The sequence below is a fragment of the Carassius carassius genome, chromosome 16 (genome assembly GCF_963082965.1).
Source record: "Carassius carassius chromosome 16, fCarCar2.1, whole genome shotgun sequence".
NCBI lineage: Eukaryota > Metazoa > Chordata > Actinopteri > Cypriniformes > Cyprinidae > Carassius > Carassius carassius.
The window spans coordinates 6,550,002-6,574,835 of NC_081770.1; the positions used below are offsets into that span (position 1 = coordinate 6,550,002).

General features: G+C 39.9%; 1 protein-coding gene across 1 annotated transcript in view; it reads left to right on the forward strand.

Annotated features, from left to right (window-relative positions):
* Window positions 1–3,139: 3,139 nt before the first annotated feature.
* Window positions 3,140–24,834, forward strand: part of LOC132160308 (SLAM family member 9-like) — a 67,544-nt gene continuing 45,849 nt past the window's right edge. The window contains exons 1-3 of the mRNA XM_059570072.1: window positions 3,140–3,399; window positions 3,910–4,233; window positions 4,522–4,830. Of these exons, the coding sequence (XP_059426055.1) occupies window positions 3,348–3,399; window positions 3,910–4,233; window positions 4,522–4,830 (685 nt within the window). The 5' untranslated portion in view covers window positions 3,140–3,347. The remainder of the gene's footprint in view (window positions 3,400–3,909; window positions 4,234–4,521; window positions 4,831–24,834) is intronic.

Here is a 24,834-nt window from a genome sequence, read left to right on the forward strand (position 1 = left end):
GAAGGTTTCCAAATAATGAACCAGTAGGCTATGCTTTTAATAGATGTGCACTAATTGAAGCTGTATTTTTCCAATGTATTTGTCTGAAAGTATGTTTTGTCTTCTCTTTTAAAAGTCAGACAGAGGGAATTGGATGAGGCTCTTATAAACATGGTGGTGAAGGATCTGCAGCCCTTCACCATCGTGGACGATGAGGGATTCAGGGCATTTGTGAACAAGCTTGATCCAAGCTATGTCCTCCCATCCCGGAAGGTGCTTAAAATAATGGTCAGCGAAAAGTACAACAAAGCCAAGGAGAAGACAATGGAGGACCTACAAAAGGCCGAATTTGTTAGCCTTACAGCTGACATGTGGTCCTCCATTAATATGGATGGATATCTTGGTGTGACTTGCCATTACATAACACCAGAGGCAAAAATGGCAACTGTTGTACTGGGTGTAAGGAGGTTTTACCAAACCCACAGAGCCCAGCATCTCATGGAGGCTAAAGCCTTGCTAATGGCTGAGTGGGGAATAACCTCCAAAGTTCAGTGCATGGTGACTGACAATGCATCTAACATGATCCTAAGTGCCCAGCTACTCCACCTTCGCCATGTCCCATGTTTTGCTCATACTTTAAATTTGATTGTGAAAAAGGCACTAGATCAAACCCCAGTCATCAATGAAATACGCCAGAAGGCCAGAAAGATAGTGGGGTTGTTCAGATCCAGCTGCAAAGCAAAGGACAAGCTTGTGGAGATGCAGAGCTTGATGGGAAGACCAACTCTGAAACTGATACAGGAGGTTGACAAGAGATGGAACAGCACATTTGACATGCTACAGCGCTTGTATGACCAACGTGAGCCAGTGGCTGCTGCACTTTCCAACTTAAACAATGATACTGCTCTCCTGACAAGTATTGATTATGACATTATTGAACAATCATTGTCAATACTGCAACCATTCAAACTCGCAACAACAGAGATGTCAGAGGAAAAGAGAGTTTCTGCTTCAAAGCTTATACCACTGTACAGGATGTTGCAGCACAAGCTTGCATAGAAAAAAGGAAATGCAACGCAGGAATCAACTGTTCAATTAGGTAGGCCACAATGACCATACTACCCATGTGATTGGCCATAACTGTCATATTATTGTCATTATTATAAATATGTGTTTCTCCTGTTTTGGCTCATAGGCTCACATCTGCAAGAAGGTCTGCACTCCAGATGTGGAGGTTATGAGAGTTTTAGAGCCTTGGCACTGGCTACACTGCTGGACCCAAGGTTCAAAAATGTGGCATTTGGAAATGCTGCCAAAGCCCAGGAAGCTGAAAAGCATATCACACTGGAGTGTGCTTCACTGATGCGTTCAAACACAAATCCTGGTGAGCAGTTTCAGTCTGTGTTATGTTATGTAATCTGAATCATGTAATATAATATATCCTTCATATATGCCGTCAGTTTAGGATTTGTTACTAATTGCTGTTTTCATTTTTATTCAGACCCAGAAATGTCAACATCACACCCATCATCATCATCATCACCATCAACATCAACACCAGTAGAAACACAGGACAGTTTATGGGAACTTTTTGATACTCGCATCCATCAAACCAAGATGATACACAATGCTACAGCTGATGCCACAGTGGAAGTGAAAAAATACATCAACGATGCGTATTTGCCCAGAACTCATGATCAACTAACTTACTGGAAAGAGAGAGCAGTAATCTTTCCTCATTTGTATGTCCTTGCAAAAAAATATCTTTGTATGCCAGCAACAAGTGTCCCTTGTGAGAGGATTTTTTCAAAGGCTGGAGAAATTATCTGTAAAAAAAGAAGTAGGCTAAGTCCTTCCACAGCAGATAAATTAATATTTTTGAATAAAAATCTCTAAAAAAGTGAGACATTGTGGCTTGATTTCTTTTATTAATATTAATTTTTCATGACCAAAATAACATTATGCACAGTGAGGAGCCTATAGGTTACAAGCTTCACATATTAGAACATTATAATAATAAAAAAACAACACATTTTTTTAATGGCTCGTCAAGGTTGTTTCAGATCAACACCTGCAAGTGACCACTAGGTGTCACCGTTGAGACGGGTGTCGGATTGATTCGAAGCCTCGAAACAATATGGCACATTTGGTTCAACTGTTTCATTGGTTCACGAGGCCTCGGTTTTGCCATCACTAACAAGCAGAGATCGGGACAGGCAGCGGAGAATCAGAGTCGGAATAAACAGTCCAAAGGTCAAAACACAGGAATAACAAACACAGGGAAAACGCTCGGAAATGTCAGACTGACTAAACAAGACTTCGCAATGAGTGAGAGTGAGTGTACTTCTTTTATGTGTGTGTAAATGAGGTGCAGGTGTGGCAAGGAAATTGGCTGATGAATGAGGTGCAGGTGTGGCAGAGTGATTGTGATGCAGTGACTCATAGGTAATGTAGTTCGGGTGTGGTGCAACAGTATGAGAGGTGCTAGTGTCCAAGTGACATCTGGTGGTTGATGGGTGTAATGGTCCTGAGTGGAGTGCCCTCTACTGAAGCTCATGGGCACTCCATCTAATGATCGTGACACACTGCATGAGAAAATAGACGTTTAGCTTGTGCTTGTGAGAACAGTGTCAGTTGTGTAAGACTCAGCACTCTAATTGTGAAAAGAATGTGTGGGTTGGCAGCCCTGTGAAAATTAGCAAATCAGCAAAGAATTCCTTTCACTTCACAATAAACAAACAAGAGTTTTGAGCTGTTAACACGCAGGGGAGCACTGATGACCCAGCTCTGTGTTAATAAAATGATCCTTTATTTAATGTATGAATATCATTAGAAAGGTCATGGTCTTGAGATTCAGTTTTGGACATCTATTATATCAAAAATATTTGTTACAAATTTGAAAGAAATTTCTAAAATCTGCTATACTCACTACCTGTTTTCTGTTAATCTACTACTTTTGAAATCTTGCTACACTTGCTCATTCACATAGCAGTTCCTCTTGTTCTTGAACCTTTCCGCTTCTTAAAAACGCTGAAGTAGCATGAGATATACAAACTTATATGAATACATTCTTATATGTATACAAATTAACAAATAAGAACACAGCAAATGTATAACCTACATGGTTTCTGCCACTAAAAACCGTCTTAAAAGTCAGAAGTGAATATTATTGTAACACTAATAGTATATGTGAGCACAGCTGGACTGCACTGACTGAAGGGTGTTCAAGCTTCTTTGGGGGAGGATCCACACACACACACACACACACACACACACACACACACACACACACGCTAGATTAGTATCACAAGTCGAAACAGTCTGTTGTCAGGAATTTCAGTGTTATAATCGCAGAGTGGATATTAGAAATGTCAAATAAAATGTTTTATGCTGTCATTTTGTTCTGCTTGCAACCTGTTGGTAAGTTATACTTTAAAAAAAGGATTTTGTAGCTTTTTTATACAAGGTGGATTTTCACTTGCTATTATTACACATGTAAAAGTGGTCTTAAATTCAATGGGCATATTGTAACTGATTAATTCGCTCATTGTTCAAAACCACACTTTACACATGTTTCGTGTTCATTTCTCATTTGTTTTACCTCAGTTTACTCATCTTCTGTGTGCTGCTCATGCGGCGTCTGGTAGGGCTGTGTGTATGTGTATTAAGTGTTATTTGTAAATGTGAAGCACCAAGACAGTCTAAACTAATTGCCCCAAGGGAATTAATAAAGCTCTAAACTACACATGCAACTTCATTCATTATTTATTTCATTTTTTGGCATCTTATATGTCAGTTGATGTGTTTCTGTTGTCACATGTTTCGTGTCTGTGCTGCTGTTCTCTGTTTGTCATTTACACTTGATACCTTAATTACTACAAACCATTTTGGGCAATTAGCATTATATGTGACAAGTTTTTTGTTTTCCAGTATTTGCTGATACGGTTACAGTGAAGTCAGTGTCAGTGACGAAGGGAAATTCAGTCACTCTAGACTCTGGTCTTACTGAAATGATGGACGATGATCTGATTCTGTGGAGGTTTGGATATAACAAGACGTTAATAGCTGAAATCAGTGTAATGGAAGACAGCATCACTGTATATGATGATGTTCCTGATGAGAGATTCAGAGACAGACTGAAGCTGGATTATCAAACTGGATCTCTGACCATCACAAACACCAGAACTGAACACACTGGAGACTATCAACTACAGAGCAACAGTGTGAGGAAGAGATTCAATCTCACTGTCTACGGTGAGTTAAATACTGTTTTCTTTTTCTTCTTTTTTTTTTTTGTTATAGCTTCAACGTAGATGCATCATGATTGTTTGATTTTTCAATACTGGAATTGTAAAACTTGAGATGCACACTAATTTTTGTCATCTCAACCTTCTGGACTTACATTGTTATTGACTTTTGTTATGCTGGAATCTCAAACTGCATTATTTTTACAATTCTAAATCCACAATAGACACAATCGCTGAATGACATCACAAACTCTCAATCAACAGCTAGTATGAATTATTTTAATCTTTATTTCAGCTCGTCTGTCTGTTCCTGTCATCAGCAGAGACTCTTCACAATGTTCTTCATCATCATCATCTTCATCTTCATCACAGCAGAATTGTTCATTGTTGTGTTCAGTGGTGAATGTGAGTCATGTGACTCTCTCCTGGTACAAAGGAAACAGTTTATTGTCCAGCATCAGTGTGTCTGATCTCAGCATCAGTCTCTCTCTACCTCTGGAGGTGGAATATCAGGAGAAAAACAGCTACAGCTGTGTGATCAACAATCCCATCAGAAACCAGACCACACATCTGGACATCACTGAGCTCTGTCTCACATGTTCAGGTAAAGCAGAGCTCATATATTTTTATTATTCACTGACCTTATTTCTGTATATTTTATAGATCAGACAGACACAATCACTTCTACGATTACATCACTGTCTCTCTTTAGACGTAACAGCACGGTCTTCTTCTGATCCTGCAGTCTCTCTGATCGTGGTGATCTCTGCTGCTGGATCTCTGTTGATTGTTGCTTCAGTCGTCTGCATCTGCAGAAAACACAGAAACACTGGTCAAGAAGGCAAGAGGAACCTATTGCTTTTAACTGTGATAAGTACCCAGCCAACACGCTTATGTGGGTTACTAATAGGCAACAGGGGTAAAGAGTGGGCATGGGCTCAAAATGGGCTTCTTATCTGGGGCCCACTTGGGTCAACTGAGTAGGTTCAACATGGGCAAACCCAGTTGGGCTCCCTTTGCGGGGCCTAGGTGGTTCACTGATGGGAAATTAGTGCATGGGTTGACAATGGGCTCACTTGGGGACTAATTCAGTTTACAGAAGTGTAAGAAAGTTACATTTCACAATTTAAATGTTAATTAAAATACATTGTTTTCATGTCTTGTCACGTTAGAATTTCAGTTAGAATTTCGAATTCCCACATGACCGTTACGCTAATTAACGTTAGGCAATAGCATTCCTTTTTTTTTACACCAACTATTTATTATGACAAATCTATTGGAGTTGAAACTTACAAATATTGCTTTACGATAAATCCCACAATGACAGCATATTTTTAGTTTGTATAAGATCGTTGTGCACATCAAACACCCAAAATGAAAGCATTTTCTTATTAATTTTTCGAATGCAATTAACTTAACTTACCCTTACGAGACAAGCTTAATCGTGTCTGCTCCCGTTTATTTTGTGATTAACTTAACGTTAACTTACAGAACAATACAGCGACCATTTTAGCTTTTATTTTAAAAAGTGTTCACATTAAGTTATTAATGAAGTTATTTTGTCACAGAATAACCAGTACAAACTTTTGTATGAGATTCGAGAAGCTTTACACCATCTGTGCTATTTTTCCCTTTCTTCATTTAGTGCTAATTCAAAAATATCAAAAGGCACAAAATATAGCGAATATAATGTTACACTTTCGAATTCCTTCCTTATTTATGAATTATGAACTCATATATATATATATATATATATATATATATATATATATATTCTTAGTAGTTATCTGGGAGGTATGAAAAACATAATAGCAGTTATTCTTTAGTTATAGAACTTACCACATTCAACTGAGTGCTATTACGATTTATGTAATTAATCAGATTTTGTTGTTAGTTAATATTAGTAGAAGGTTGTGTGATAGCCTACTCATTTGTTCCTGTGTAGTTATTCTTTGATGACGGAAGAATATTCTAAAGTTTTACTCAAAATATTATTGGTGGCAACACTTTACAGTAAGGTTACATGAATTATCATAAATTCATGTATAAATTCATGCATAAATTATGCATTAATTCACACATTAATATCTCATGAATCAACAGGAACTAACACAAATTCAACGTGATGTTGTTCATCCATGAAGTCAATTAAAACACTGAACTTGTGTTATTTCCTGATGATTCTTTAGATATTAATGCATGAATGAATGAGTGCATAATTCATGCATAAATTTATACATGAATCCATGATAATTCATGTACCCTTACCCTAAAGCAGTGATCTCAAACTCAATTCCTAGAGGGCCACAGTTCTGCACAGTTTTGCTCCAACCCAATCAAACACACCTGATCCAGCTAATCAAGGTCTTCATGATTACTAAAAACTTCCTTGCAGGTGTGAGTTGGAGCTGGTTGGAGCTAAACTGTGCAGAGCTGTGGCCCTCCAGGAATTGAGTTTGAGATCACTGCCCTAAAGTGTTATCAATAATTATAATTAGAAAAATTAGAATAGACAAAAGGGGCATATATGCTATAAAAGGTTATTCTCTCCAAACAAGTACAAATATTATTTCAGTGCTTTTTAACAGAAAAATAGCAATAACTAATTTTCGTCAAAAATGAACTTACGGTCTTTTGCCTTTGCACGGCCGAATAGCCTACATAACATGTTACAACAATGTGATTTGTCTGTTTTCCTCAAGACAGTTCTGCCTTATGTAAATCAGTTTGTATTAGGGTGTTCATATGATTTTGCCTCATTTAGAATTTTAACTCTTTGAAAGTAATAAGCTTTTTTTTCTTACAGAAAGTAATGGAGCAATCTCAGAGAACAAAAAGAAGGAAAATAGCTGCAAAAGTTGCAGAACATTTTCGTCTTGTTTCACAACAGAATGATTTTGAACAAATACATTTTAATTTGGAATCAGACTCTAATGAATCATTGGATGATTCTGTATATCATGATTGTGTCGAGGATGTAACAGGGAATGTAAAAAATGAATATCCCACTGACATTTTTTATGATGCTTTGGACAATGACCTATTTTTTGATGGTTTTGAAATCGGGATGGCTGACAATAGCAGTGAGTTTGACCTGGACTCTGAATGTTCTGTTTCAGAACATGAGGCTTCAGACACACTTGATGATACAAATGGTCTTGCAGAGTGGGCTGCAGAATACAATATCTCTCAAAGTGCATTGTCTGCTCTTCTGAAAATTCTCAGTCAAAAAGGGCTTAATGTGCCATTGGATGCTAGAACCCTAATGTCAACAGACCGCAAGTGTGATGCAAAAAATGTAGCAGGAGGTTCATACTATCATTTTGGAATTAAGAATTCAGTTCTGGCAGAATTGGCATCTTTAAATTTTGATCTGAGAGATCTGACAGACACTCTCACGCTTAGAGTTAATATCGATGGTCTACCTTTATTCCGCAGCAACTATGTAAGTTTGTGGCCTATTTTGGGTAGGATTAAGGAGATCCCAAATTCAAATGTTTTTGTGATTGGGTTATACTCAGGTGTGACAAAACCATCAAATCTGCAAGAGTATTTAAATTAATTCATTCAAGATGTTAAAGTTGTTGTAAAGGAGGGTATTCAGTATAATGATGTGCATTTCACAGTTGCTGCTCCCGATGCATTCATATGTGATGCTCCAGCAGGTGCGTTCCTCAAATGTGTGAAGGGTCACAACGGGTATTACGCATGTGAGCGCTGCACTCAAAAAGGTGTCCATGTAAATAGAAGAATGTCTTTTCCTGAGTTGTCTGCAGAGCTAAGGACTGATCAGACATTTAGGGAAATGGGTTATGAAGAGCACCAAGGAGGAGTTTCACCCCTTTCTGAGTTAGGTGTTGGGTTAGTTTCAAGTTTTGTGCTTGATTATATGCACCTTGTGTGTTTGGGGGCGATGCGCCAGTTGATTTATCTTTGGTTAAAAGGGCCTCTGAAATGCAGACAGTCTATTAAAAATCTCACTACAATTTCTGCATTCATGGCATCTGTCAGGCAGTATTTACCCAGGAATTTTGCTAGGAAACCAAGGTCTCTTCTAGACATTAGTATGTGGAAAGCAACTGAATTAAGACAGTTTTTACTTTACACTGGTCCTGTTGTTCTACTTAAAAATATACCCAATACAATGTATAGAATCTTTATCCTTTTGTCTGTATCGATAAGAATTCTTCTTAGCCCTAATTTGTGCACTGAAAACTGTGACTTTGCTGAAGATATTTTGAAGATGTTTGTCCAAGATTTTGGCATTATTTATGGCCTTGAATTTGTTGGATACAACATACATTCTTTGATACATATTGCCCAAGATGCACGGAACTTTGGTCCTTTGGATAGCGTTTCCTGTTTCCCATTCGAATCATATTTAGGTAAACTTAAAAAGATTGTACGGAGGCCCCAAAATCCTGTGCAGCAAATTGTCAGGCGCATCCATGAGAAGCAGAGAGTGGCAAATCAGAAGAAAATAACAATTTCCTCTCCTCTCAAACAGCTTCATTTCTCCGGACCAGTGGCTGGTGAACTTGGAACATGCCAGCAGTACAGGCAGTACAATGATGGGCAGACATTTATTTCTTGCTGTAAAGGCGATAACTGTTTTTCCTTTGGAGGAAGGATTCTCATTGTGAGAAATATTATGCTTTTTTCTTCTAAAACTGTCAAGGTTCTCTGCCACTTCTTTAAAAACTATGAATCTTTTTTCAGCTACCCAATTGACTCGGCATGCCCAAAGACTTGCATGTGGTGTCAGTTGAGGAATTAAAAAGAAAAATAGTGCTCTTGCCATATACATCTGGGTTTGTGGCATTCCCACAGCTGCATTAGCCTGCTTCTTTTGCGTTTTTCCAGCATGCTACCATTTGCAGTTGTGGATTTTTTGGATGCTGGAGGTGTGGCAATATTACCCTGTAAGTGGTTTACTGGACCAGAGGAAGACACATGTTACTGGCCACCAGGACGACTCAACATAAGCAGGGCAGTAAAAGATGAAATTCTTCCAAACCCTAGTTGGCCCCAGTTTAAAGTGCGTGTCCTGGGAAAAGCAGGTAATGTGACTGTTTTTTAATGGTGACTAGTATTAATAATATGTGTGTAATTACAAAAGTGAGGTGTGCTTTTGAAATAGTACTTACTAATATTTATTGGTAAATGTCTATCACCTACAGGAAATTATGCCCACGCTACAGAAAAGCTTTTAAAGGCCGAGTCAACCTCAGACTTACAGACGGAGTCAGATTCTGGAAGGCGGATGGGAAAAGGGAAGCGCAAAAGAAGGTAAGACTATATTTATTGCATACATAGATTTTGAAAGCAATAATTGTTCTTGAAAAGTGTTCCGTTTAAGCCGTTTAAAGGGATAGTTCACTGTGAAATTAATTTTTGATATGTTTTAGCTTACCTCAAGGGCATCCAAGGTGTAGGTGTCTTTGTTTCCGCAGTAGTTTCAATTTTTATATTTTTAGGTCAAACCATACTTGTCTGTTATCATATAATGCTGGTGGTCTATGGATACTATCTGAAAGAGCATGCACAGAGAAGTCCAAATTAAACAATTCCCCATCGTAAGTACACATTGATGGCCTAAGACACAAAACGAGCGCTTTGTGTGAGAAAATGAACAGTTTTTATATCGTTTTTACCTCTTGTACACAACTACGTCCAAGTGATCTGAGGGCTCGCATGCTTCCTGGTGTTTGACAGGTACGTGTGAATACTGTTCATTTTCTCACACAAAGCCCTCATTTCATGTCTTAGGCCATTATGTGTACTATGGGGTCCATCAACTGTCTGATTACAGACATTCTGCAAAATATCTTTCTGTGTTTAGCAGAAGAAGGAAATTTATACAGGTTTGAAACAACTTGAGGGAGAGTAAATGATGACACAATTTTCATTTTTGGGTGAACTATCCCTTTAATTATGACTGTCGATTGTATCATTAACGTTACTAAAACAAGTCAAAGAGAATATAACTATGCACAACAAAATTTAAGCACTGTTTATTTCGTTATTAATAATAATTATTCATCATCGTACATTCACATATACAGCTCTAATTTGAAATTGGAATTTTTTTTTAAAATTGGAATAAAATGAAAACTAAAAGACTTTCAAATCACATGAGCCAATATTTTATTCACAATAGAACATAGATAACATAGCAAATGTTTAAACTGAGAAAGTTTACAATTTTATGCACAAAATGAGCTCATTTCAATTTTCCAGAAGGAGTGGCATTATAAATTAAAACCTGTCTGTACTTTTCCACATTCATGATCCCATCAAGTGTAAGGTGAAGTCACACTTAATAGTACACTTACCGCAATTAGCATATGGTCATTATACCATTTCTAAAACAAAAATAATGGTGGCATAAGACGTTTGCACTGTACTGTAGCTTTTTTGCTATAGAGGAAGAATTTTTTTGTAGCACATGCAACTCAATTGTAACTCAAATACAAGTATAAACATCTGTTAGAGGCAACTGCATGTATTATGGGAGTGTTCCCTGGGAATTATGAAAAAGAGTTTTATTTTTAATTTATGGACTCCCATTATAATAATCTTATGTGTCTTTAGGTTGCCGTGGTGGCAGAAATTGGAGGAAGAACATTGGATGAAGCCACCAGAAGAATGATGGCCTTCCTTTTACACCACTACCTATCAAGAGAGTACAATTTTGTTGGCCGCCATGGAAAGCGAGAGTTTCGAGGGCTCAAACTGTTTGAGGTGGTATATGGTATGTTTACTCACTGTTTAACATATTAATGTGCAAACAAAGGTTATTTTGTAGAGTTGAGTTTTTCATAAATCAATTTGATTGTATGCAAATAATTGTCCACCTGGACAGAGAATACAAATTTAAATTAAATTAACTGTAGTTTTCATGTACAGAACCAGTTCCTTTTTTTGTTGTAGTTGTTTAATAAACCTTTGCAGCAAAAATGTTGTGTATGACAGAATATTATATCCGTTACCATTATTGGATTACCTGAAAAATAACATGTTGGAGATGTCTGCTTTGTTGCAAAGGCTCAAATAAGGGATTTAATCTCACTCTAATCTTTATCTTTTTTACAGGAGGTTTGAAAAATAATGCCCTTACAAACCAGGTTACTAGAAGAGATGCTGAAAAGGGCGTGTCCAAGTGGCTAATTGGTGCCAGGGACAGGGGAGGAAACCCCTGTCCGAGGGGGTGTGCGTGGGCACGTGGTGGAGAGCAAAGGTAGATAAAATTCATTGTCATTAAAACTGCAAAGTTTTTAGCCTACTTATATTTGTGTAAAACACAACATAGTGCTTTTGTCAAACTATAAACTCTTGTCAAACTGTAGGCTAACATACAACTGTCACCCAACCAAAATCACAAATAATACACACACACACACACACACACACACACACTGACTGTTTAAAAGCAAAAAATATTTATCCAACCATATTTAAATAGTATACATGGGTCCCATCAAAACTAATAAACTGTTATTCATGTTTCGCAGAAAAGCAACAATAACATCTAAGCCAGAGTTTCTGTTTGTAACATGTTTGCAGCGTTGAGCGATTTAGCCAATCACAGACATATTTGTTGATTTATGCAACGCAATGACCAATCAGAAGCATTTAATCTAGACTCCCCCTCACCGCTCAAAACGAAAGACTTTTTATTCAGTGCTGAATTATGCATGCTGGCGAATTCTGCATGCTGGCATATACTTAGGGTGACCAGACGTCCCGGTTTTCCTGGGACAGTCCCGTATTTCAATTTTTAGTGTCCCGACTTATTATGAAAAAATCATGATTTGTCCCGTATTTCATATATATCTGTAATAACACTAGCAGATTCTGTTATTTCAATTGTAAACGCGTCGCGCATGGCAAGCACGTTCATAGTATAAGAGACGCTGACGCGACCACAACATTAGCCAGTGCCCAACATCAAATGGCATACGTAATGTAAGCTGAACAAGACGTTGTGTGATTGACGGACCGTTTAAGACCAATGCAGCGCGAGCTGTACAACGCACTAAAGAGATCCAGGAAAGAAACATTTAAATTTTCCACAGAAGTAGCCTAATAACATCGCTGTGAGATGTATAGGCTAGTGAGAATTATTCCCATTTCTCCGTTATTAACTGATCAAACAGCGCTGAGGTGGAAACCAGGAAGAAACATTGAGCCATGAATTAACTATTCACTGTCCACAGATCAGCAATATTCACCATGTATTTACTGTAGTAACATTTGTCAGGAATGGTAGGCTACAATGCTTTCAAGTAACATTACGTCGGTTTTATTTTTACATTATAATAAAATTGCTGCCCTCAAATGTTAAGCATTCGGAACTAAAATAAACCTTGGTTTATAACTACTAAAATATTACATTACTGTCACGGCTTACGCTGCTGGAAGGAACACGGAGCCGAGGGATAAACGAAACAAGGATTTATTAACTCAAACATAGGCAAGGTAAGTGGCAAATAACAGGTGGCAAGAGGCAAGTAACAGGTAACAAGTGGCAAGTGACAAATGACAAGTGGACAAGCAACTAGTAACGAGTAGACCCGACAAAACAGAACAGAAAGGACAAGGCTTAAGTAGAAGGGATAATTGGGGAAACACAGGTGGATGGCATGACTAAATTAACAGGGACATGGAACACATGGGGAAATGAAGAGACACACCTGGAAACTAATCAAACCAGACACGGAAGACAGAAACTGGGTCACAGGGGCAAAAACACACAAAATGAGTCCAGGTGTGTGACAGTACTCCCCCCTCCCGGTAGGTGCGTCCTCGCACCGTAGAAACAACAAAGGGAGGCCAGCAGACAGGGACCACAGAGGAAGGAGCCAGGGAGGAGATGACGGAGGGAGGAGCCAGGGAGGAGATGACGAAGGGAGGAGCCAGGGAGGAGACAGGAAGGATCTGAAGCAGGAGGTACCCAGCAGGACCTAGGCCACAGCCATAACGGCCCAAGGTGGGGCCGACGATGGAAGGAGCCATGGAGGAGGAATGGTCACCGACTCCAGGGACTCGACCCACCGCAACGGAGCAAGTGGAGGAGGAGCCCGAGGCGGAGACGGAGAGCCGAAGAGCCAGGGTGACGGGGAGGAGCCGGAGGTCCTAGGCGGAACTGATGGCTCTGGTGACTGACGCGGCGATGTGGATCCGGAAGGCCGCGGTGAGGCCAGAGTGACCGAGGACTGAGGTGTAGCCGAGGGGATGAAGGAGCCTGACGGAGCCGGAGGGACGGAGGGATGAGGCGAAGCCGGAGAAGTGGAGTCCCGAGGCATAGGATGGACGACGCCAAACCAAGGCGGAGCCGGAGGGACGAGGGAGCCAGGCAGAGCCTGCGGACTGCCGGGCCACGGCGGAGAGGAAGGAGCTAGGAGCCATGGTGGAGCCGACGGGTCAACGGGCCGAGGCGGAGTCCAGGCCTCAGAGGCTGGAGGCGGAGGTGAGGGAGACGCCGACCAAGGCGTCGCTGGAGGATGGCGGTCCCGCTGAGCTCGCACCACAATGATGGTAGGCTGAGGGCGAGCAGAGGGGCAGCCAGACGACAGCGGAGGAGGAGGCAGGAGTGGGTGGGAGGGTGGGAATTTTGGAGGAGCAGGCATTGGAGTAAGCTCTGGGGCTGGAGCCCTTCCTGGGCTTAACGGAGGATCAGGAGCCCGTCCTGGGCTTAACGGAGGATCAGGAGCCCGTCCTGGGCTTAACGGGGGTTCAGGAGCCCGTCCTGGGCTTAACGGGGGTTCAGGAGCCCATCCTCGGCCTAACGGGGGATCAGGAGCCCGTCCTGGGCTTAAAGGAGGATCAGGAGCCCGTCCTGGGCTTAACGGAAGATCAGGAGCCCTTCCTGGGCTTAACGGAAGATCAGGAGCCCGTCCTGGGCTTAACGGAAGATCAGGAGCCCGTCCTGGGCTTAATAGAGGATCAGGAGCCCGTCTTGGGCTTAACGGGGGAACAGGAGCCCGTCCTGGGCTTAACAGAGGATCAGGAGCCCGTCCTGGGCTTAACGGGGGAACAGGAGCCCGTCCTGGGCTTAACGGGGGAACAGGAGCCCGTCCTGGGCTTAACGGGGGAACAGGAGCCCGTCCTGGGCTTAACGGGGAATCAGGAGCCCTTCCTGGGCTTAACAGAGGATCAGGAGCCCGTCCTGGGCTTACAGGAGGATCAGGAGCCCGTCCTGGGCTTAACGGGGGAACAGGAGCCCGTCCTGGGCTTAACGGGGAATCAGGAGCCCGTCCTGGGCTTAACGGAAGATCAGGAGCCCTTCCTGGGCTTAACAGAGGATCTGGCATAGGTGAATTGGAAACCCCCTCATTTTGACCCATTTGGCGCTCCACATTTTGCTCCCTTGTGGTGGGCAGTGTCGCCGGCTCTCGCACCTGGTCTGACGGGTTGCTCTCTGGCTCTCCGTCATCGGTGGGCTCGGGCTTATGCCTCGTACCGTGGGGAGATTGTAGGCTGGGCTGTGGGTCCAGAGTGGACCTGGCGAGATCCTCCATTGGGCCGACCGTGAGAGGTGACCCATTTCTCACCAGATTCCACTCTATAAAGGCGGCGAAATCCTCCCGAGGACCATCTTCGGGCGACAACGCTCTGCACCTGGAGTTCAGGCTGGCGTGATAAAAGGTGCAGAGCGCGTGGTCCGGGTAGCTGGTGGCATTAGCTATCCAGAGAAACCGTCTGGTATGGTCCTCGAGAGACAGTCCCTCCTGCTCCAGCAGGAGGAGGAGGTATTCAGGGCGATAGAGGGGATCCATGACACACTACGGAAAGAAAAAGACTGTGAAAAAACGGAAAACAAAACGGAGGGAAAACACGTAGTTTATAACTTTTTAGGTCGGGTCTTCTGTCACGGGCTTACGCTGCTGGAAGGAACACGGAGCCGAGGGATAAACGAAACAAGGATTTATTAACTCAAACATAGGCAAGGTAAGTGGCAAATAACAGGTGGCAAGAGGCAAGTGGCAAGTAACAGGTAACAAGTGGCAAGTGACAAATGACAAGTGGACAAGCAACTAGTAACGAGTAGACCCGACAAAACAGAACAGAAAGGACAAGGCTTAAGTAGAAGGGATAATTGGGGAAACACAGGTGGATGGCATGACTAAATTAACAGGGACATGGAACACATGGGGAAATGAAGAGACACACCTGGAAACTAATCAAACCAGACATGGAAGACAGAAACTGGGTCACAGGGGCAAAAACACACAAAATGAGTCCAGGTGTGTGACAATTACATTTTGTCCAAGGAGCTGTTTTGTTTTATATGCTCATAAGAAGAGTCAAGTATAGCTCCGTCACTGCTCAAAGTAAAACAATATCATACTTTTTATGTTAGTTTTAATTAAAAAATAAATAAATGAAAATAAAATCAAGAAAACTTATCTGGCATTTCTTTTGCTGTACACTGTAAAAAAAAATTGATTTGACTTAAAAAAGTAAGTTACCTGGTTGCCTTAAAATTTTGAGTTCAATAAAATTAAAAATGTTAGTTAATTAAACAAAAGAACAAAATTAACTCAAATTTTTAATTTCATTGCACTCAAAATTTTAAGCCAACCAGGTAACTATACTTTTTGGAGTCAAACTAGCAAATCTTTTTTTACAGTGTACCGAAAAAGTACCGAACCGTGACAAGTGTGACAATACTGAGAAGTGTTACTCGTCATTGGGGAGTCCTGGAGTGTGACGTGAGGGGATCCCCAGTATTACAGCACAGCGACTCACAAGCCATGACACAAAGTTAGGCAAACTAAACAACTGAAAGCAATATATGTCTTCCTTAGATGTAATGTTAGTTCTGTAATTCAGCGTTGTGTAAAACACCATAATAATCTCCTTTGAATGCTGCTTACTTGGTAACAGAAAAGAGGTTGAAATAAACATACGCACAATCAGCTTTTCCACATGCCCCGATAATCAAAACTTCTACTTAGCGCTTGCTTAATTTCTGCAGATCAGTTTTTGTAACTGTATTACTTAATCCACCTGTTGCTTTGGCCTTATTTAACAGCCGCTTGCACCACCTGCTGGTGAGCGACTGACAGCAGATAGAGATCATGCCTCTGTGCTCTACTGCTATTCCTGCAGCTCCCGGATGTGAAAAGGCGAATTATCTGCCGAGTTTTAACCACTGAATTTGTGGAAGCGAATTTGGAAAGTGAAATAAAATGGACCGAAATTTGCCTGTTGAATATTATACATCGTATTTTTTAACCGATTTAATATTTTGGAAGTGAATTCTGGAGCGTGAATATGAATTATTGATTTTTTAATTATGAAAAAGTGTGTGAAATATTTTTAATTGAAATATTCACAGCTTAAACGAACAACTATATTACATTTCAGGACCTAAAGATGCAAGCCCTGGAAATACAAGGCATTAAAATGCAAGTACTGTTAATTCAATGCATTATTTTTTCAGATAGTGCTATTCGGCATGCTTTTTTGTTTCAAAGACATAAGTCATTATTTTACTTCCATATAGTGTTTTTTTGTTTTTTGTCCAATGAAATCAATATTTTTTAGTAAATTTTACTTAATTTTTTCATGTTATTCTACCTTTTTTTTTGAATGATTATTTCTACTTAATTAAAATTTGTTAAATTAAATTTAATTGCTTGTAAATTTTTGACACAATTTTATTGAATAAATATAGAGAATCACTTTTTACAGTGAACTTGTCAGGTTTGAGTGAGGCTGTGTCTGAAGTCAGCTGTATTTCCTTTCTCTCTTTTCTTCAGTAATTATGTTTGTTAACAGCAGGTGTTCATCATTAAAGCTCAATTATCACTCAATTAATCACATAATTACGTAATTGCAATGTATATCTTCTATCAGTGAACTCAACTGAATTAAGTTCAGAGTACTTATAACTGTTCGTTTTTTCAACTTAAACGGTTTAAGGCAATCGGTTTCCTCAAATGGTTTGAGTTAACATAACTTAAGGATATCTGTTTACTCAAACGGTTTGAGTTAAGTTTACTTGTCGGGTTTTACAGTGTATACACATGAACATCCTGCCATTATTTATTAATTACCATTGTTTCTACCACTATGCAACTTTTGCTTTTTTATTTATTTTAATCAGTGAGCGGGAGCACTTTGACTGCAGGATAAAAAAAAATAAATAAATAAAAAATAAAATTAAAGAAGAGTGGCAAGCAATAGGAGAGTCATCTACAGGAGTTATGCTGTTAAGAAATAACCAAGTCATGGTATTTTTTGTGAACAACAATATTGTCTCTTTCTTTTAAATGACCCTTGGAACTTTAGAAAAGGGTTAAATTGTGTTTGTCTTCATAAAATGCTATGTAGGACATGTTTTGTTGCTGTGTGACGACCAGTTGTGAATTGTACAGCAAATATTTCATTTAGGATCCATATGATTACACAGTACTGTATGCCTAACAGTGTTGGGAACGTTACTTTAAAAAAGTAATTAGTTATAGTTACACTGTAAAAAATAATTCAGTGGCTTAGTAAATATTACAGAAATTTTTAACCTTATTAACTTAATAAAATCTCTGAATATCGTGTACTTGATTGTTTGAGTTAAACATACCAAAATAATTGAATAAAAATCCAACAGTTCATTTTATCTAAAATTTACAGATATATTTAAGTTGTTTTCAATAAAATTATTTAGTATTTGACTAACCAATTATTTCTTTATAATATACTTAATATATTTGTGAAATTTCTATCAAAATATTTGAGAATGTTGAATTAAACTGATCTGTTTCAAGAAACAAAAATATTACATAATTCAAATCAATATTATTAATATATTTAACACACTCTTAAAATTTGAGTAAGTTTACTCAATTAAAACAATGCACCCCTCCCCCACCCTCTGACGTGACGACAACTCGACGGTTGGTTGAGTCAGTGAGCGCGGGCAGTTTGAACTCTCCAGTCTCCAGACCACAGCTCTCTTCTCAGCGTCGCAGATTTGGTGCATTTCCTCTGTGAAATTCAGGTTTGTGTATGTTTTATTTTATCTATAAAATCTTTACTGTGCTTTAAATCATATTTAATGCAAAACAACATACAGAGGCGTAATTCGACACCTAAACGAGAGTCGCGCCTGTCTTTTTGCATGATTGAAACGCTTTGCATAAACACATGACTTCATTCCTAATGATAATAAATATAATTATTATCATTTGGATGATAAAATGTCCTCAGAACTGTCACTGTTTGTTTATTGGCAGGTTATGTCTCACTCGCAGTATCTATCGGCTGTGAGTGAAACGCAGGACGGCGGTATGAAGTTCAAAGTTCACCCGCAGAGGCGAGTCCGTCTCCGGCACGAGGACCAGCGCTGATCCGGTGGATATTGGGTTGATTTGATTACACTTGAATTAGGCTACCTGAATTTTTAAATATTTAATTTTTACTTATAAGATGTTTGTTAAATGAGTTTAAATGTAGGCAATATTGTATACAGTGTAAAATGTGCTTTATTGCTGTACTCATTGACAATAAAGGCCAATGTCATGTATACTGGTGGTTGTGTGGAGTACTATTTTACAAAGGTTTAGAGAAAATAAAAAGTTAATATTACTCATTAATAAAAACAGTTAATATTACTCATAAATATTGTTTTTAAATGTTTAAATGTTCAATTATTTCTAATCAATTTTATTTTTTAATGTACCAGATGCAGTTACTCAGATTTACTTAATTTTTTTACTTGCATTTACTCAATTCATACAGTATATTTCATTGATTTCACAGCTTTAAAGTTTACTCAATTTTTTTGAGTGTAAAAATGTTTCACCAATAAAATTGAGTAAATAATAGTTAAACTTTTTACAGTGTACTCACTACTTGTTCCAAAAAGTAACTGAGTTAGTAACTGAATTACTCTATAATAAAAGTAACTAGTTACCAGGGTAAGTAACTATTTGCGTTACTGTAAAAAAAAAAAAAAAAAAAAAAAAAAAAATTGCTATATGTCAAAGAATTTTTTTTTTTTTAGCAGTTTTCACAAGTCAGTTGAAATAAGTAGAACAGACAGGTGTTTGTACATAACTTTCGAGATTTATTGCACGTCAACAGACAGCAAGAGTTTTATCCTGCACTCTTTGTAAGAAAAGTGTTTTTGGCCACTAGCTTTGTAGATGCGTGTGTCACACATTACATGCACGCTCTTGCCTTTGACTACAATGAATTTGAAGTAGTGCTTATATCTCCACCTTGAAAATGCCAACTTTTCATAGGATTGCTCCTGACTTGCCATTTCTCCTGCTGCTGCGAATGATTCGTGTGTGTGACGGTGTGTGTTTGGCACCGCTGGCGCGTGTGTGTAAAAACACTGGCTCTGATTGGCTACCATGAAACACATGACTCTGCCTTAGCCAATCATAATCGCATATCTCGTTATTAACCCACCTGCTCACTCGCTGTGTGAGCCAGGGGTGCGTTCTGATTGCATATTAAATCAATGCATAGTAACGCACTGCATTTAACGTTCAGTAACGTTAACGGCGTTGTAACGACGGGAAAAGTAATTAGTTAGATTACCCCGTTACTGAAAAAATAACGTCGTTAGCTAACGCCGTTCTTTTAAACGCCGTTATTCCAAACACTGATGCCTAATGGCCTGAATATGGTTAATATCTAAATGTAACTTAATATAAATTCACAACATCATATATCAGTCAGTCTCCTGTATATAAAAACAGTTTATAAATTAATATAAATAATACATTTTACAGTAGGTCATAGGTCTCCAGCCTCCCCCTACTGGACGCATGAGGAACAGCAGGGGCGTAAAACTGCTTGGGGCGTATATCTACCGGCTACAGTTCCCAAGCCTCCACCTACTCAGAAACAACCCAAAGTAGCTCTTATGATTGGCTGAAATTCTCTAATCTCTAAACAGTCCCTCCCACTACCTCTACAGATGCACAAATCACTTTTGAACCAAATATCTCAGTGCAAAAGGGAGAGCGCGAAACTTGTCACTTGAAAGCGAAAAACAGTGCCTGAGTTTCATCGCAGCAGATTCAAGCAGCTGTAGTTATGTACTTTGTGTTTGTGAAAGAAAAATATACAAGACATTTCTGAGAAAATATTCTACAAGTGTGCAACTCTCATTGGATGAATTCACATACTGATTTGCGGATGTGCAACATTTCTCCACGACTTCACATTTCTTTATGCGGGTGTGTAAATGCATTTTAAACCATATTCACTGCAGCAATTGTATCAAAAATGTGAGCATACAAGTTTCTTAATTTGTGATTTGTAGAATAGGATTTGTGCACCTGCAATGAAGAATTTGAGAATGTGTAACTGTTGTGTTGTGTTTGTGGGAGAGAAAAAAAAAGTCATTTCTCTCTGTGACTTCAAATTTACTGATACACACGTGTGGCTTTTCTCTACAACTACAAATAGCACTGTCACTGGTGTTCAGTCATTTTGAATCAAAAATACCTTCATAGTTATAGTCTTTATATACTAAAACGAAGCTTTGCTAATCAGTGCTCTCTTTTGGATCGTAAAAGCTCTATTACCTGTATTGTGTCTAAATGGTGTACATCAGGGCCACCAGGCCTCTCTCTCTCTCTCTCTCTCTCTCTATATATATATATATATATATGATTTGGATGTAGCCTAATTATTAATGTAGATATATGTCATGCCAAATAAAGCACCTTCAACTGAAAACCACAGACTGAACTGATGTAAATCTATGAACCATATAGGGCCTATACTTACATAATACAATTGTATTTTTTCTCATGCAGATGAATACATATGATCAGGAGCTTTTATCCAGCTCTAATTAAGCCTATATTGAATAGACCTTGACCTAAAAAGCACTCCATAATACACAGCCAATAATGAAACACTGCACAATTTTTTGAAAATAGGCTCATTTTCCAACTCCCCTAAACCAGTGGTTCCCAATCCTGGTCCTGGAGAACCCCCAGCACTGCATGTATTTGGAGTCTCTCTTATCTGACACACACATTTTAGGTTTTGGAGTCTTCACTATTCAGCTGATGAATTTGAACCAGGTGTGTTTGAATAGGGAGACATCTAAATGTGCAGTGTTTGGGGTTCTCCAGGACCAGGATTGGGTTCCACTCCCTTAGAGTTAAACAGTTTTACCATTTTCGAAATCCATTCAGCTGAACTACAGTTAGATTAGCTTAGCATAGATCATTGATTCTGATTAGACCGTTAGCATCTGGCTCAAAAATGACCAAAGAGTTTTCATATTTTTCCTATTTAAAACTCTTTTGCAGTTGTGTACTAAGACCGATGGAAAACAAAAAGTTGCAATGCTCAGCAGTCGTAATGATATCACGCAGCGCCTAAAATAATAATATCATTGTGCCTGCTGCACCCATGTGGCAGCAATGTTCTTTGACTCCATGCAATTTTCATTTTGCAGAGCTGAAGAGGTTAAGTACTACTCATTCCATTTTGCATCGTCTTGCACTTTTAATTTCAATACTTACAGTAAGTAAGATTTTTAAAATGATTTTCATACTTTCATACTTTGACAGTCTAGTCTGTCAAACATTATAAAACATGAACAAATGTGAAGGAATTCATCATGATTTTTTTCATCGATTCAGGGCTCTCTCACTTTATTAAATGTCATTAAATGATTATTAAAAGTCATTAAATGGAAAATCAAATTACAATAAAAAACATACTTCACATGTTATACCTCAAAAATACAAATATTTGTTTTTATAAGTGAAAGTAACATGACATGACATGTAGCCAAGTACCCCAAACCTAGAATTTGTGCCCTGCATTTAACCCATCGAAGTGCGCGCACACACACACACACACACACACACACACCACTAGGCCAAAACTGCTTAGGGGTGTAACAGTACACACATTAATACAAAAAATGTTGGGTACACTGTATACAAATTATTTTAAACTCATTGTTTTATATTAATTTTAATGAATCAATATTGATACTTCAATCCCTAGATCGATCTTTTAGACTATTTAAATATGTATGTTGTGGATTTGTTGCTAAACTACATGTTTGTGTCACGTAAAAGAACACAAAATCCAATTGCAAGTAAAACAGTTTATTTGCCACACTTTTTGACCAACGACGTAGACGGGCGGCTCAGACCGGTGGCGATCGGCCTGGGCCTTGGTGCGCGCCCCCACCTGGATGATGGCTTCTCTAGCCCTCCTCCAGGTGCAGTGGCATCTCTGGACAAAGGCGTGAGCAGAGGGGACCGCGACTTCAGATTGCATACTCTGAAAGATAGGTGGCTGGTAACCTATGCTACACTCAAATGGAGATAGGCCCGTGGATGACACTGGTAAAGAATTGTGTGCGTACTCCACCCATGAGAGTTGCTGACTCCAAGAGGATGGGTTTTGAGACACCAAACACCGCAATATCCGTTCCAAATCTTGGTTGGCCCTCTCCGTCTGACCATTACTCTGGGGATGAAACCCAGAAGAAAGACTAACAGTCGCCCCTAAAAAACGACAAAATTCTTTCCAAAATCTGGAAACAAACTGAGGCCCCCTGTCAGAGACCACGTCTGCCGGGAGGCCATGAATACGAAAGACGTGATCAATGACAGCAACCGCTGTTTCTCTGGCTGAGGGTAATTTGGGCAGAGGAACAAAATGAGTTGCCTTCGAGAACCGGTCCACCACGGTCAAAACTACTGTGTTACCCTGCGATGGCGGGAGTCCCAAAACAAAATCTAGTGAAATGTGGGACCAGGGTCTCGAAGGAACTGACAGCGGCTGAAGGAGTCCAGCAGGGGGTCGATTGGAAACCTTAGAAGTGGCACAGACAGAGCAAGCCAAAACAAAATGACGTATATTCCGGGCCATAGAGTGCCACCAGAACCGCTGTTTGACAAGAAATACTGTACGATTTACCCCTGGATGACAAGCTACTTTGGAACAATGGCCCCAACGGATGACCTCGGACCGTAATTCTTAGGCCTTACGGACCTTCGACTCGATCTCCCAAGTCATACCAAATACCACGATGTCATGTGGCACTATAGACTCGGGAGACAACGGGCGTTCAGATTTATCAAAAATATGGGACAAGGCATCAGGTTTAACATTCTTAGAACCTCGACGATAAGAAATTGAAAAACTAAAACGACAGAAAAATAAGGCCCACCGAGCTTGCTTAGAATTTAACCTTTTAGCAGAACTGATGTATTCAAGGTTCTTATGGTCAGTCCAGACTATAAAGGGTTCCTCCGAACCCTCCAACCAATGTCGCCATTCTTCCAAAGCGAGCTTAACTGCCAGCAACTCTCTATTACCAATCTCATAATTCCATTCGGCAGGAGAAAAACGATGAGAATAATATGCGCAAGGGTGAACCTTACCATCCGTGGAAGAACGCTGGGAAAGAACCGCACCAGCCCCCACCTCTGACGCATCGACCTCCACCACAAACTGACGGAAGGGGTCAGGGGCCACCAGAATGGGAGCTGAAACAAAGCAACTCTTTAATTTGCAGAACGCAGCTTCCGCCATGCTAGACCACCTGAACGTCATCTTGGTGGAGGTCAAGGCAGTCAAAGGGACGGCTAGCTGGCTGTAATTGCGAATAAAACGCCGGTAAAAATTGGCAAAGCCCAGAAACCTCTGCAGGGCCTTGCGGGAATCTGGGGTTGGCCAATCTACCACAGCCTGAACTTTGTTGGGATCCATGCGTAATCCCTCGGATGATATGATGTACCCTAGAAAAGAAACAGATTGTGCATGAAAAATGCATTTCTCCGCCTTGACAAAAAGCCCATTCTCTAGCAGCCTCTGAAGCACCACCCTGACGTGCTGAACATGTTCCTGGAGAGAATGAGAAAATATCAAAATGTCATCCAGGTAGACATATATGAACTGATCAACCATGTCTCTCAGCACATCATTGACTAGTGCCTGGAAGACCGCGGGAGCATTAGAGAGCCCAAACGGCATAACAAGATAGTCAAAATGCCCCCTGGAGGTATTAAAAGCGGTCTTCCATTCATCCCCATTTCTTATGCGAACCAAATGATAGGCATTGCGAAGATCCAATTTTGTGAAAAAGGAAGCACCCTGCAGACTCTCGAAGGCTGAGGACATCAACGGCAAAGGGTAGGTATTCTTTACAGTGATACTATTCAACCCTCGATAGTCGATACAAGGACGCAGGGAACCATCTTTCTTTTCCACAAAAAAAAATCCCGCACCTGCAGGAGAAGAAGAAGGACGGATGATCTTGGCTACAAGAGAATCAGAAATATATTTCTCCATGGCCTCCCTCTCCGGTACGGAAAGTGAGTATAACCTGCCTTTAGGCGGAGAAGTACCTGACACTAAATCTATTGCACAATCATAAGGACGATGCGGAGGAAGAGAAGCAGCCCGGGACTTACTGAACACTCCCTTCAGGTCAAGATACTCCGCGGGCACATTTAACAGATCCACATGTTCATCCTGCAACAAAGAACAAGACACAGAAGAGCAAGCAGACAACAAACATGATGCATGACAATATTCACTCCAGGATGAGACTGTGCTTAGTTGCCAGTTTATATTGGGGTTGTGTAACACTAGCCAG